A 14,171-nucleotide genomic window follows, 5' to 3' on the forward strand; every position below is an offset into this window, starting at 1 on the left:
TTTGCTCTTTCGCACCGAACTTTTTTTTGCTGGGGTGAAAGATCGTGTGCTTTTTGGAACTTGTAAGCCTTGACCTTGAGCTCTTTTTTTCAACATGCGTCGAATGCTGTCTTGCGATATTTTCAGTTCTTTGACCATTTTTCTTCCACTTCGACGTGGATTTCGTTCAAATCGAGCCTTCACTTTCCGAACCATTTCTGGCGTTGTTGCGGTTTTTTTGGTTCACCTCCATAGCATTTGCAATGCTACCAGTATCATTCTAACATTTTATAGTGCGATACACAAACATTTCATTCACTTTGAGGTGGCTGAGCTCACGAACAATGGCTGGTTGTGATTTTTCAGCCAAATATAACGCAATCACACTATTACGTTTGAATTCCATCACAGATGGGTGGCTTATAAACAATATATTGAACTGTCATTAGAACATTTTTGACGTTCATGTCATGAGCTGTTTTAAAGATACAAGCAGTGTGAAGTTGGTAACACTTCATATCGTTCACCCTGTAAATTACTGTTTCTCGCTTTCTTATCTTTCGCTATTTACTTTCAATCATTGATTTTATTTCTACAGCTATACTTTCCGTTCTTCTTATTTCTATTTACCTACCTATTTACTCACCTATACTCTCTCTAACTCTTCACTTACTGTTCTTTCATTTCCGCTATTCCTTTAATATTAGTTTTAAGCAGTAATTTAAGGACAGAAATGAATAAATAGTATCACTTTTGCAATTGTTATCGAGCGTGTGCGGTGTTCTTTTTAATTACGCGACTGAAAGCAATATTCAATTAATTTCGCGCTTCCCTTATATTATAGTTTTTTTAATATCTTCACAAATCAATGAAGATTTTTCAGGTGGTGACCCTATAATTTTTAACAAATTTCTGTTTCTGATAATTCCATCATCAGCTACGTTACGCACCGCAAAAAATTGGGTTTTAATAGATGTAGTTTACTTGAAAATTACTTAAATTTATTTAAATCTATATTCTTTGCACAGAGAAATAGTGATTAATAAATGAAGAAAACTATCTTCAAGCCAAATTCTTAAAAACGAGTTTATTTTTGCCTTAAGTGTACAGCACCTGCCGTAGCCGAATGAGGAGGTAAATGACTACCATGATAAAATTTTTCTAATAGCGGTCGGGAAATACCAAACCTCTAAATGTATTTCTGAAATGAAAAGTCTCCTTAGAGAAGGAGCATGGCCAAACACCCAATAAAGGGAGCAAACCCCAATTACAAGGGTTGGCTTTTATATTTTACGCCTTTGCAAGACTACGTGTGATGATCTGTAATTTGATATTTTTATAGAAAATTTTATTATTATTTATCATACACTTACATATAGCGTCTTCACATACGAGCTTTATTTGTTCTTTTTAAGGGAGTTAAAAAATGAAGGTTCTAAAAAACGGAATTAGCTCGTTAAAATTTTCGTTCGATGATTTATTACGATTTTCAAAAAGGGTTATCGAGACAGGAGAGCATTGATCAGCTTGTTTCGACTTTTGGTGTTGAAGCGCTACACTTAGCCACTGTGAAACGCTGGTACAACGAGTTCCAACGAGGCCTTCAACCTTTGCGTGATGTGTTTCGCGAAGGCTGTCCAAAAACGGTTGTTGTGCTCGAAACAATCGATACTGTGCATCTCTTCGTCACGCAAGATCGACATGTGATATATCGCGAGATAGAGGCATCCTTGGGCATTAGTGATACTAGTATACATGCAATATTGTCTCAACATTTGGCGTCAGGAAGATTTGTTCTCGTTGGATACCGCATAAATTGAGAATTGCATAAAAAAGGACTCGTGTCGATTGGTGTAAGAAAATGTTGAAGAAATTCAGGTGCGGTGGTTCAAATCACGTCTATGACATCGTAAGAGATGACAAATTTTGGATATATGCATATAAGCCGGAAACAAAACAGCAATCGATAGTATTCCAAAAGTTGAACGTGGAAGAAGCACCTCAAAGCAAATGGTCGCCTATTTTCTCGAAATATCTGAATATAATATATATATCAACTTAAAATAGGCGATTCTGAGTGGTTGGTAAACAACCATTTGTTTGACAGTAGTTTTCGGAGAATTAAGGAAAAATAACCGCCGAAGACGAATGATCCTTCACGAAGACAATGCGATCTCACCCGTATCGGCTCACAAAAGAGAATTTTCGAGCATTGAAAAGATTGCATTAATTCACCATCCGCCTTGCAGCCCTAATTTGTCATCAATTTACTGTTTTTTGTTCCCGAACATCAAAAATAAAATACGAAGTCAACATTTTTCGACGACTGTAGAAGCTTTTGAAACCTGCAGCTATGGAATTCAAAACCACCATTTTTGGATTCACATGAACTTGCGTTTTATTTCTTTCAATGCAAACAATTTCAATTTACCAGACTGAAATAAAATTAATTACGCCTCTAATTTGTATATATTTTCATTTTGAATTTATTTTTTATAATAGGTAAATCTCACAATTATTCATATCTAAAACTATATTACAATTTTACTAAAACTACTACATTTAAAGTTGAACTGCACGTGGGCGTAAAAGGTATGTAGTGGTGTATGTAGGTATGTGGTGATTTAGTGGAATTTCACATTTAAGTAATCGTACCTAGCATATACTTATACATTCATCATTTTGGTATATGTATATAGCACGCATGCATACATAGAAACAACTGTCTATTCCTTATTGCTTTAAGAAGACATTTACTGCTCCACATTAATTGTATTTACAGCAGACATTTGGACTTTGTTTCACACTTAAGTTGCTCATTATTTACACGCATACATTAACACACTTTTTTTAAATGTGTGAGTAATGCAATTTTGTCTCGTTACCCTCTGCACAATTCCATTATTCCGATTGAAGCAATTCCTTTTTAATTACGACAATTTTTTGCGAAAAAAAGAAATTATTAATGCAGCTAAATTTATGAAAATGTCCGCCTGAAATTTAAATACAATATTTCAAATACTTCATTTCGTTTCATGTTTCGCTTAAACGCAATATTGCACACTTTTGCCATAACGGAGATCATTTGTTGGCGAATAAGGGACTGTTTCCCTTACCATGAAACCTTTTTGTTGAAACCACCGATTTACAGGCACGCAGCAAAGTCAACGCCTCAAAGCAGCCCATTTAACACCTCAACGGCACTTCCCAACGCGGTACGAGGATCCTCAAACTGCTCGCGACACGGCTGAGCCAAATCCAGCTGCTCTACATCGTCTACAGCGTCAATAAAGAGCTCATCATCCGCTGCAGCAGTCGGCGATGATGCCGCGGTAACAGTAAAACTCGAATTCGCTGTCCCTGTTGCTGTTGCTGTAGCTGCTGCAGCGGCCGCTACAAACTGCAGTCAATCGATGAGTATGCTCTTCGAGGAAGCAGTTAATGTACTGGCATGATGCGTTGGGGTTGTGGCCAAACTATCCGCATAGTAGCGCTGTCAGAATACTTTTGCAATGAAGGGTACCTGATCCATGGCGGAGACGGCTGCAGCTGCGGAGAGTCGCTGATGGTTTTGGCTGTGATGATGATGGTGGTTGTGCTGCGCCTGCTGCTGTTGGTGGTGCTGATGATGAGCGGATAATATTTGTGTGGCACTGGTCGGGCTGGCGGATAATGCAGCCGATGCGCTGGTCGAAGCTGCGTTGGCGAGTTGAATGAAAGCAGAGCTGGCGGAGTAACCAGCGGACGTGCGAAAACTACTGCCCACTTGCGGTAGCAAATGGTGCGGCGCGTAGGCGGAGGGGGCTGCAGCACTAACGGCCGACGTTTGCTGCGCACTGATTAGTGTCTGATATTGCGGCGCATGCCAGGCGGAGTTGCTACTATCGCCGCCGCCTCCACTAGAAAGCGGTGGTGTTGTGACATTGATCGGTGGAGACAAGCTGCCGGCAGAGGAGTCAGGCGTCAATTGGCTGCCGTGCTGCAGATGTGCATGATAGCTATGATGTCCGTCGCGACGTGTGTACTCACGACGCGTATACTCGCGTCGCCGCTCATAGCTTGGCGGCGAATCATCGTCCAGCAAATCGCTGCCGCCCAGCTCGTGCAACTTGCGCATATGTTTCTTCAGATCAAAGTTGCGGCAAAAGCCCTTGGCGCAAACTTTACACGTGTACGGCTTCTTATCATTGTGTGTGTGCATGTGAAAGGTGAGATTGTAGATTTGGTGAAAAGCTTTGTTGCAAATGCTACACTTGTACGCCTTTTCGCCACTATGCGTCAGCTTATGGTTCTTATAGTTGCCTTTCTGGTGGAAACCCTTGCCACAGTACTCGCACACAAATGGCTTGTACCCAGCATGTATCCGTGTATGAGTGTTCAACGTGGAGGAGCGATTGAAGGCCTTGCCACAAGTTTGACATTTGTGCGGCTTCTCGGAGGTGTGTATGATCTTGTGGCGACACAGCGTCGATGCCTGTCGAAAACCCTTGCCGCATACCTTGCACACAAACGGTCGCGCGCCCGTATGCACTGGCATGTGACGCGTGAGATTGTAGTGTGCATTGAAGACCTTGCCGCATTCCAAGCAGGAGAATGTCTTTTGCTTGCCTGTCGTAGAATTTGGGCTGTCGTCCAGTGAATTAGGAGATGGCGAGCGTAGTTGACGTGATGCGGGTGAGGAGGCACGCGAGGAGCCATGCTCATGAACGACCGGCGCGGATGATTGTGCAGAAACAACAGCAGCAGATGCTGCAGCAGCACTAGCGCTATGCTTGCGTTTCATGCCATGATATGCTCCATTACCGACGGTGCTTTCACGCAGCTTATGCTGCTGCTTTTCCAACGTCTGCTGAAGCTGTGGATGTGCATTTACCAGCACCTGATGGTGTGCATGCTGCGCTTGTGCTTGAGCCGCAGCTGCTGCTGCCGCGGCAGCGGCCAAATGATGGCCCGAAGCGTTAAGATTGCGTCGTAACGACTGCGTATGAAAACTGCTCAACGAAGCGGTGAAATTGCTCAAATGCGTGGCAGCGCCGGTATTAGCGAGCAACGTTTGTTGTTGTGCGGCGGTAAGCGCTGCATATTGCGCTGCGGCTGCAGCACACATTAGCTGATTGGGCGCATAGTACAACAGAGGGTACTGCGACATCAGTTCCTGATGACGTGAATTGACAAACTGCTGCACAGCAGCGACATTGGTAGCAGTGGAGGCGGCGACAGCCACAGCGGCGGAGGAGGGCACATACTTCTTGAAGGCGGAGTCGTAATTTTCGGAATTGGTGCATTGTTGACTAGTAGCGTGCATTGGCAATTCTACACGCTCTGACTCACACTCATCGCTAGCAACCTCAATGGGACTGCACGAACGCTCGGAGTCTTCCTGTGCATTGACGTACTCGTTGCTGGCGCGTTGATCGGGTTCCATGATTTTCGCAATGGAAAACTTGAGCGGACAAGCGCGTGTGTTGGGTAAATTCGTGCTGGCAGTTGTTGTGTTGCATACAGGCGATGAGACGTGCTGCTCGACAGTATGCTGCTTGTCCGTGCCACTTTCGCTGACGGCGTGGACATTCGCTTGCTGGCCGGCGGCCGTTTCCATAGCGGGACTCTTCGATGGCGGCATCACTGCAATAACGCCCGATGGACTACACGGTTGCATGCCACGCGGACTCTGCAAGAAGAAGAGAAAAAGAAAGTATGATTAGTGTGAGCTGAGCGATTGGAAGCAACGGGTTAGCAATTAAAAACTCATACGTTAATTCAAAACAATGAAATCAGCTGAGTAAACAAATTTTTAAATATTTTTTTTCATTTTGTGGTTTCTACACTTCGCATTTATTTTAACTCTGAACTACCTCTTTCATTATTTTTAGACTCTTTTTATTTGCTTGTTTTGCGGCGTACCGCTGTGCTGCCGCCGGAACTGTTGCCACAATGCAGATGCACTCAAGCGTAGCAAATCGACGCAAACAAGCGCAACAGCGCGCCAAACATATGCCACGCCCCCTATGAAATCCCGTGGTTATTATTGTTGTCTTCGCTAAATTCCGCTTTTCAATTTGTGCAACACCGAACCGCAGCATCGTTTACGTTTTCGATTTTCCCGCCGGCAGGATATCAAAACTTCCACGTTAGGGACGCTCAAGCACGCAAGCACGATTTTAGGGCATTTTCGAAATCAATATTTAACAAAAGCTGCAGAAATAAATAAAAAAGGAATCATAAACACACCGCAATTTGCATATAAAGTCAAACAAAAACGACACGAAATCACTTTTGCACTTCGCCGCCCATCAATTGAAGTCGAACCCTTTCCACGGCGACTGCCCAGCGATTGCCTGGCGATTGATTTCAGGAACATGTGTATGTGCATAACCACTAACCTTATGCACACAAAGCCTGATACATTAATTGAACGCTTTCGAGTACACACTTCAGTGCATCCTGACAATATCCTTGCCGTGCCATATCTTGCCGTCCTTCTCAGTCTGTCACACATCAAACTGCGTTGCCTTCAACAAAACTTTTTTCGACTTTTTTCGAGCCGTTTGCATGTGGCTTCTATTTATTCCTGTTGCGCACTGAGTACTCAAACAAACGTGGTTTACTCCTTTATTGCCAGCATACCTTACCGATTTCCCAGCATATGGGCCAAACGCATTCAGGCGACCTTTAATATGCCGTACAAAGTTTATCAATTCCCTGGTGCTTGTATTGATTTCTTGCATCTATAGAGGCATATAAATTGCCATTCAGCTTAATCCTTTGATTTTGTGCACTCTTTCATAGCCAAAGCTGGGCTTGTGCTGTTTGCATGAAAACACTCGCGCCAAATCGTCATACGCTACTTCCTTTCTCTTTCTCAATAGTCACATTCACACACTTCCTTCTGTCTTCAAATTTTTACTTGATTGTTTTCGACTCTTTACACTTGACTGCAAGTGTGAAAGTTCACTTCCTTCTTTTTCTACTTAAGTCGCCAAATTTTTTGTTGTGATGCTATAGCACAGCCGCCTTATATTACGTACGTGCGTCCGCCAAGTCTAATGCGAGACATCCGTTGCGGCTGCTTTGGCTTACAGTTGAGTTAGCAGCCTTTACTTCCTACTTGCGATATGTGCAAACACATGGAGTACAAATCCATGCATGTATGCGTAAATGTGTGTATGCATATAAGTGTGTGCCACCATCTTTGATGGGCTCGTTTTAATTAACTCGATTTCTCACTTGAGTGGGTCAATTTCTTTCAGCAGGCACAAATTCGACTCGAGCAGCAGTATTCAGGCACTCACACATACATAAATAACTTCTTACATGAATTGCCATATAGAATTTGTGTATGCGGATGCATGCTTGTTGGCAGCCATGAGGGCACATATGTATGCATGTATGTGAGTGTCCGTTATGTTAATATTTACACGCCTTTAACACTATATAAATTGATTAATTGTCTAAATTGGCAGGCGCTGGAAATTGGTACTCAGAGTAATTTATGAAATTCATAATTTTTAGAAACTAAAGTGGTATGCAAGTATGGCCGTAAATTGATTGTTAAATAAATTAAAGTTATTTAAATGATGCGTAGCTTTGCTGAGTGCTTGAAAACAATGTTTAAAATCGAAACAAATCTCAAAAGTGAAGATTGGCTATCGTTGTGCTTAGCTAGAAGAAAGGAAAACAGTTCAGAAGCCAATAGTCAATACACTGATACAGAGCAGGCGACCAAGAGGATTTAAAACAAAATAAATAAATGGCGGGTACACTTCTGTTAGGTGTTGGACCGACCTCCTCCTATTCGTGACGTGCGTCTGGATAGAATAAGAGGTGTTGTTGCAATAAAATGAAGAAGCTCATGCTGCAATAGGCTTAATTTAGATTTCATACATACGCCTTCTATTCCAAAAAAAAAATTAGCTTTTCGGAATATTTTTCGATGCACCAATAAATGTAGCGTTGCTACACTTTAAAGTCAGCGAACCTTATAATACCTTCACATATAAGTAAGTAATTTATCTCCTTTTTGGAGCTTAACTCCCAATGCGTATTTAAATATCGAAATTACCCATACGCAATTCTTCCCGAAATCCGAGATTATAAAATAATTTTAGATTTTAATCATACTTTTCCTTACACAACTCTGAGTTTTCTGTGATATCAATAATTAATATTACGAAAGTAAAGAGAAAATTCAAAGAAAAAACTAAATAAAACGGACCCCGGCAAAGTAGAATGGTTTGTATATATAATTCTAATGAGTTTTTTGTTAGATATTACTAATTCAGGCGTAAGTCACTGCCATAAAAGAGGGACTTACAGAAATAAAAACGAGAGTATTATCCACAAATGAAGTCTTCATTTACTCGGACAGTCAAGCAGCAATAAAAGCGCTTGAATCAAAAACGCACTCATCAAAAACAGTTCTAAGTGCTACAAGGTGCACCTTATCTGGGTACCAGGCCACAGAAATATTGCAGAAAACTGTAAGGCGGACGAACTTGCACGAACAGGTACAACGCTCGATCTCGAACCGGATAAGGCGCTGATACCCATGCCCATAGCCACTTGTAAATTACTTATAGACAGGGAAACCATCAAAAAGGTAAATACAAGCTGGCAAAACCTCACAACATGCGAACTAAGCAGACAGACATGGCCGAACTGGAACAGCGGTCGATCGAAGATCTTGCTAAGATTCAACAGAGAATCTATAAGAAAAATGATAGGTGTATTAACTGGTCATTGTTTAATAGGCAGCCACGCTAGAAGGTTAGGACTCCCGTACTTCGATTTCTGTAGAAGCTGTCTTAATACAGAAGAAGAGGAAACAGTCAGACACCTTTTAGGTGAGTGTGAAAGCCTAGCTATGAGAAGGCTGCGCACTCTTGATACAGCATTTCTAACCGATGTAGCGGACATAGCCCATCTAAAACTAACGAAGCTCTGCTCGTTTATGGAAGCTACCGGATGGTTTGAAAAGGAACAACTAGAGTAAGGATAAGCCCCAGTGGTATCACAATGGACCTGCGAAAGGTCTAAGTGTGTCTTATGACAACCACCCTACCTACCTACCTACCTACCTACCTACTAATTCTGCATTCATATTACAGAAAAAGCGTATGTTTATAGTCGCTTTGGCCTGTTATTGCTTATTATAAAATGTAATATCGGATTTCGCGTGTGTATCACTGCCATAATTTTTTGCAACCTCAGTAGGCATCGTTTACGGATTTCCTCCTACTGTGTATTACTACGAGGGGTGCCTTTTATATGTCGGGATTTGGCAACCCTGGTGTTGCAATCTGGCAACTGACAGCTGTATCGCAAAGTTTGACATTTTTTGACTTTTACGTACTCAGAACGTTTTGAAATACCAGCGCTATTTGTGTTGTTTACAGTAACTTAAAAGATTCATCGCGGTCCAAAAATGGAATTAAATCGTGAACATTTTCGTGCGATTATTTTTTACAACTTTCGACGTGGATTAACTCAGCAACATTGCATGGATGAACTTAATTCATTTTTTGGCGATGAAGCCCCATCAAGGACTAGTGTTTATCGATGGTATGGTGAATTCAAACGTGGTTGTCGTTCACTCCAAGACGAATTTCGTGAAGGTCGTCCAAAATCAGTTGTTGTTCCGAAACCATTGATGCTGTGCGCGAACTGATATTGCAAGATCGTCATGTGACCTATCGTGAGATTGAGACAATCTTAGGCATTAGTGGGACCAGTATACATTCAATATTGCATAAACATTTGACTGTCAAAAAAATTTGTTTGCGTTGGATCCCACACAATTTGTGAATCGCTCAAAAAAAGGCTCGTGTCGATTGGTCGAAGGAAATGCTCAAAAAATACGATCGTGGGGCTTCGAAACACGTCTATGACATCGTGACAGGTGATGAATCATGGATTTACGCGTATGAGCCCGAAAGTAAACAGCAGTCGACTGTATGGGTGTTTCAAGATGAGCCAAATCCAACAAAAGTTGTTCGCGCACGAAGCACTTCCAAGCAAATGGTCGCCTGTTTTTTCGGAAGAACTGGACATGTCGTAACCGTCCAGTACCACTAGAACAACGCAGAACAGTAAATTCTGAATAGTACACAATAATTTGTTTGCCAGTTGTCTTCCAAAAAATTAGGAAAACCAATCGCCAAAGACTGATCACTCTTCACCAGGACAATGCGAGCTCTCACACATCGGCTCAAACAACTGCATTTTTGAGCACCCAAAACATCGAATTAATGGGTCATCCGCCGTATAGTCCTGACTTGGCACCGAATGACTTCTTTTTATTCCCGTACGTAAAAAACAAACTGAGAGGTCAACGTTTTTCGACACCTGAAGAAGCGGTTGCGGCATTCAGAATGCATGTTTTGGAGGTACCTCATTCAGAGTAGCTAAAGTGCTTCGACAATTGGTTCAAACGCATGCAAAAGTGTATAGATCTTCATGGAGAATATTTTGAAAAACAATAAAGTGATTTTCGATGATTAAAATTTGTTTTTGTTCTCTAATCCCGAAATATAAAAGGCACTCCTCGTAGTAGTCAATTGCGCAATTAAATTCGTTTTTCTCCTTGTCTTTCAGTTAATCAGTCTTGTCTTGCAGCTAATCTGCCATATGTGAAAGGGTGGATTATTTTTTGTAGATTTATTGCTATCACTGCATATGTGAACGTACTTTTACGGAATCATGATTTCTTCTGGTTAAGGATGGTAACAATTAATTATTCTTTCAATGCTCCAATTTCCAGAACTTTGGGAGAATTTAATTCCCTTTCAAATCAAATTTATAATAAATTATTAAAGGGTTCATCCGTTTTTCATAGTCGGTAAGAAATACTGTATTTTTTAGACTATTAATTGAATAAATAAATATGGATGACATTTGAACGTTTGTAACTCTTCTTAATGGAAAGGAAGCTTTGCCTTTAACTGTTGAAAAGAGGTCTGATTAAGGGTAAATTATTTCGATTTTAATCTGGTTTGAACTTGAAATGATATAGCCAGAATATATTTTATTATTTATATTTATTTATTTATTTATTCATTCATTTAAGAATTTAAAAATGCAGTATTTCTTACAGACTATGAAAAACAGATTAATGCTAAGCAATTCAATCAAAAAAAACTAAACTTATAATTTATTTATTTCATTTTCATGAAGAAAATATAACATTTCTTATAGTTTAAAGGTAAAGAATATTAGAGAATACTTCAAATTCACTCACACAATTCAACACTTTGCAATAGTATTTTGTGGAAGAAAAATCTAGAGCAATAAGATTTGGAAGCACATTAAATTCCTTCAATGCTCTAGAAATCGAAGCATTCTAACTATCCATAACCAGAAAATTTCGTAAGTTTGTAAGCTTCGCTGAGGAATATTGAAATTAATTTTCGAAGAGGAGTCAATCGCCTTACTTATCAAATCGAAGGGTCAAGTGAGGGAGAGAATAGTCCTTGTAGTATCTAGATTTTAGATTAATGAGCAAGCACCGATTTTTATTGGATTCAATGGATCAGTGAAATGCAAAGCATAACAGGCAAAGACTTTCGGCCTACGTTGAAGCCATCTAATATGACAAGCATAATATGATCTCCAAATAAATACAGCATATTCCAGCTTTGAAAGCAAAAGGGAGGTATATAACAGCTTTAGAGTAGCTGGATCAACTAAGTTCAAGACCGGGATTCCAAGACCAAAGACCAGGATCCCGGGATTGACATCATTAGGTCTCACAGACCACAGTGATCTCATGACAAAGAAGACTAAGTATGCTGCGTGTGTCAATCTTGATAATATTATTTTGTTCTTTACAATAAAAACAAATTATTTCAACTTTAAATATTTTCACATAGACATATTTCCGAATTCGTAGTGTTTCCTTAACAATTTTAGTAGGAAGTACTGTAAATATGTTCACGCAGTTTTAGGAGCCTGGGAGACCAGGTCCATACTAAATATTTATGCTGAAGGTTAAATAAAGATTTGCGTCTCATAGGTATTCTTGCACCTAGTCTTGTGCTAACAGACAATATTTTTTTATTAATTTGTACTGTGGTCGGAAGATGAGTTTCGCGCAAAGAACTGTGATTCACATTTCGATTAAACAAAGGAAAATTTTTAATGCTTTAAAGTATCAAGAAGCACATGGTTATAATTATTTACGCCGTGCGACTGGCACAAGCAGTTTCAAAAGTTTAGGGAGGCGCTTAATGTCAATAAAAAACCAGGCTGCCCACAGATTAGCTCATCCCCAAAAAACATCGAAAAGTGCATCTTTGCATTAAAAATTATAAAAAGGGTCTGTGAAAAGCATTGAATTGAATAGCGTTGAAGATCACTAAGAGAACTGTATGGGACAGATTATAAAACGATCGTTTGTGTATTAACAAAAAATCGATGTTTTACCTAAAGTGATATTGCAAAGTCGTGAGTTTGAGACATGCTTGAACATTAGTTCCACTCGCACGCATTCAATATTGCATTGATATTTGATTTCATTGGGTTTATTTGCGGTCTTAACAAACGTGCACGATTCTGAAATGATGCTCAGTACCATTTTAGCTAAGAGTCAATTCTCACTGAGAGAATGCGCTGAAATTGTAGCATTACATTGTACTCGGCGCCTTCAAACAACACAGTTCGTAGTTTGGGAAAGAATTTCTTTTAGTACGGGTCTGTAGCCTCTCGCTACCATGCACGCAAAATCATCATCGCTTCGCATACAAAGTACAAATTACTCAAAGATTCACGCAACGCACACGCTGCGTCGTTTGTTACATGTAAATACCGTCGGAATAATTATCCCCGCCGAGCCGGATTTCTTCCCCCTTGTTCACTTCGATCGGGAGCATAGGGCTTCGGCAAGGCTGTTCCATCGTACACGTTTCTGGACTGTTGTTTCTGCGCTGTCCCATGTGAACAGCGACCTTCTTCACGTACCCTTGGCCGACGGCGGCCTCTGCTCTCTTGCGGATTCCTATCCAGTGTCATTCTCGTGATGCTACCAGCTTTCTAAGGGTGCGACCTATCCATCACCACTTTCTCCGTTTGATTTGCCAAAGGATGGGTTCCTTATTCGTTGATCTCCAAGCTCGCTGTTGCTAAAGATGTTTGGCCAGAATAGCCAATAAAGAACTGTGGAATTTGAGCAACAGAGAAACCACACCACTGCACGATGAGAAAATAATTTGTTGGGCCGGACTGAGCTCAAAAACTATTATCGGACCATATTTCTTCAAAGAATGCTGAATGCTGGCGCACTTCCCGGAGCGGCTTCGCAAATGCATGAAAAAGTCTGACAAATTTTTATTAAAACAATTAAAAAAAAAAATAAAATAAAAAATATTAGAAAATAAAAATTCTTCCTTTTCTAGATTTAACGGTACCAGACTTTTACTCGTGGGATTGTTTAAAAACCAAGCTTGACGCCAGCAAGCCGAAAGCCATTGTTGAATTCAATGCTAACATACGAACCGAAATAGCTGTTATAACGCCCGAAATGGGCGTTTAATCGTAATTGCATTAAAAACTAATTTGAAATAAGTGAATAAGAATATCCTAAATCAATATTGCTTATTTGTCAAAATCGGCTGAATCGGGGTTATTCAATGTTTAAACAGCGATGTTCTAAATGGCGCATCCGTATTTATTATTGTTTGATGTTTATATTATAGAAAAAAACTTATTCTTATGACGTATGTACCTACATTAAAAACTATTTTCACCATGCACTTTAAAATTAAAAAAAAAAAAAAACAAATTTAATACTCAAAAATACAATACGTACAAAATAAACCATATTTATCGGCTGTCTTGTTGTGATTGTAGCTTATTGTTGGTTGTTGGCAATGCGTACTTCGTGTAAATGAATTGTCTTTTATATTCTGTTGACATAAATTTTAAATATTTCACTTATTTAGTATAACGCATACATACATATATATGCACTTCAACACTTTTTCACATTTTAAATTCAGTTCCAACTTTTCTTTCCTTATCAAGTTTAGATCCACCAAATTGGTACACACTCGCCAATTTTCTTAACAAACACTTCGTAATGTCCTTTTTTACGCTTTTGCGTGCCAGCATTTAAGCTGAATGGTGCAGCACTTAATTTGACAAAAGACTATGATGAACGAGAACATATAACGTCATTACACAGCCGACGACCGTAACGA

The 14,171-nt window shown here is 40.0% G+C and overlaps 1 protein-coding gene across 1 annotated transcript; it reads right to left on the reverse strand.

Moving 5' to 3' along the window:
* Window positions 1-2,463: 2,463 nt before the first annotated feature.
* Window positions 2,464-13,859, reverse strand: LOC129247766 (fez family zinc finger protein erm). Its single transcript, XM_054887055.1, has 2 exons — window positions 13,781-13,859; window positions 2,464-5,650 (listed from the first exon to the last, which is right to left on the reverse strand). The coding sequence occupies exons 1-2, from the start codon at window positions 13,790-13,792 to the stop codon at window positions 3,476-3,478; spliced, it is 2,187 nt and encodes a 728-aa protein (XP_054743030.1). The 5' UTR covers window positions 13,793-13,859; the 3' UTR covers window positions 2,464-3,475.
* Between the last annotated feature and the right edge of the window lie 312 nt (window positions 13,860-14,171).

Source organism: Anastrepha obliqua, chromosome 5 (assembly GCF_027943255.1).
Source record: "Anastrepha obliqua isolate idAnaObli1 chromosome 5, idAnaObli1_1.0, whole genome shotgun sequence".
Lineage (NCBI taxonomy): Eukaryota > Metazoa > Arthropoda > Insecta > Diptera > Tephritidae > Anastrepha > Anastrepha obliqua.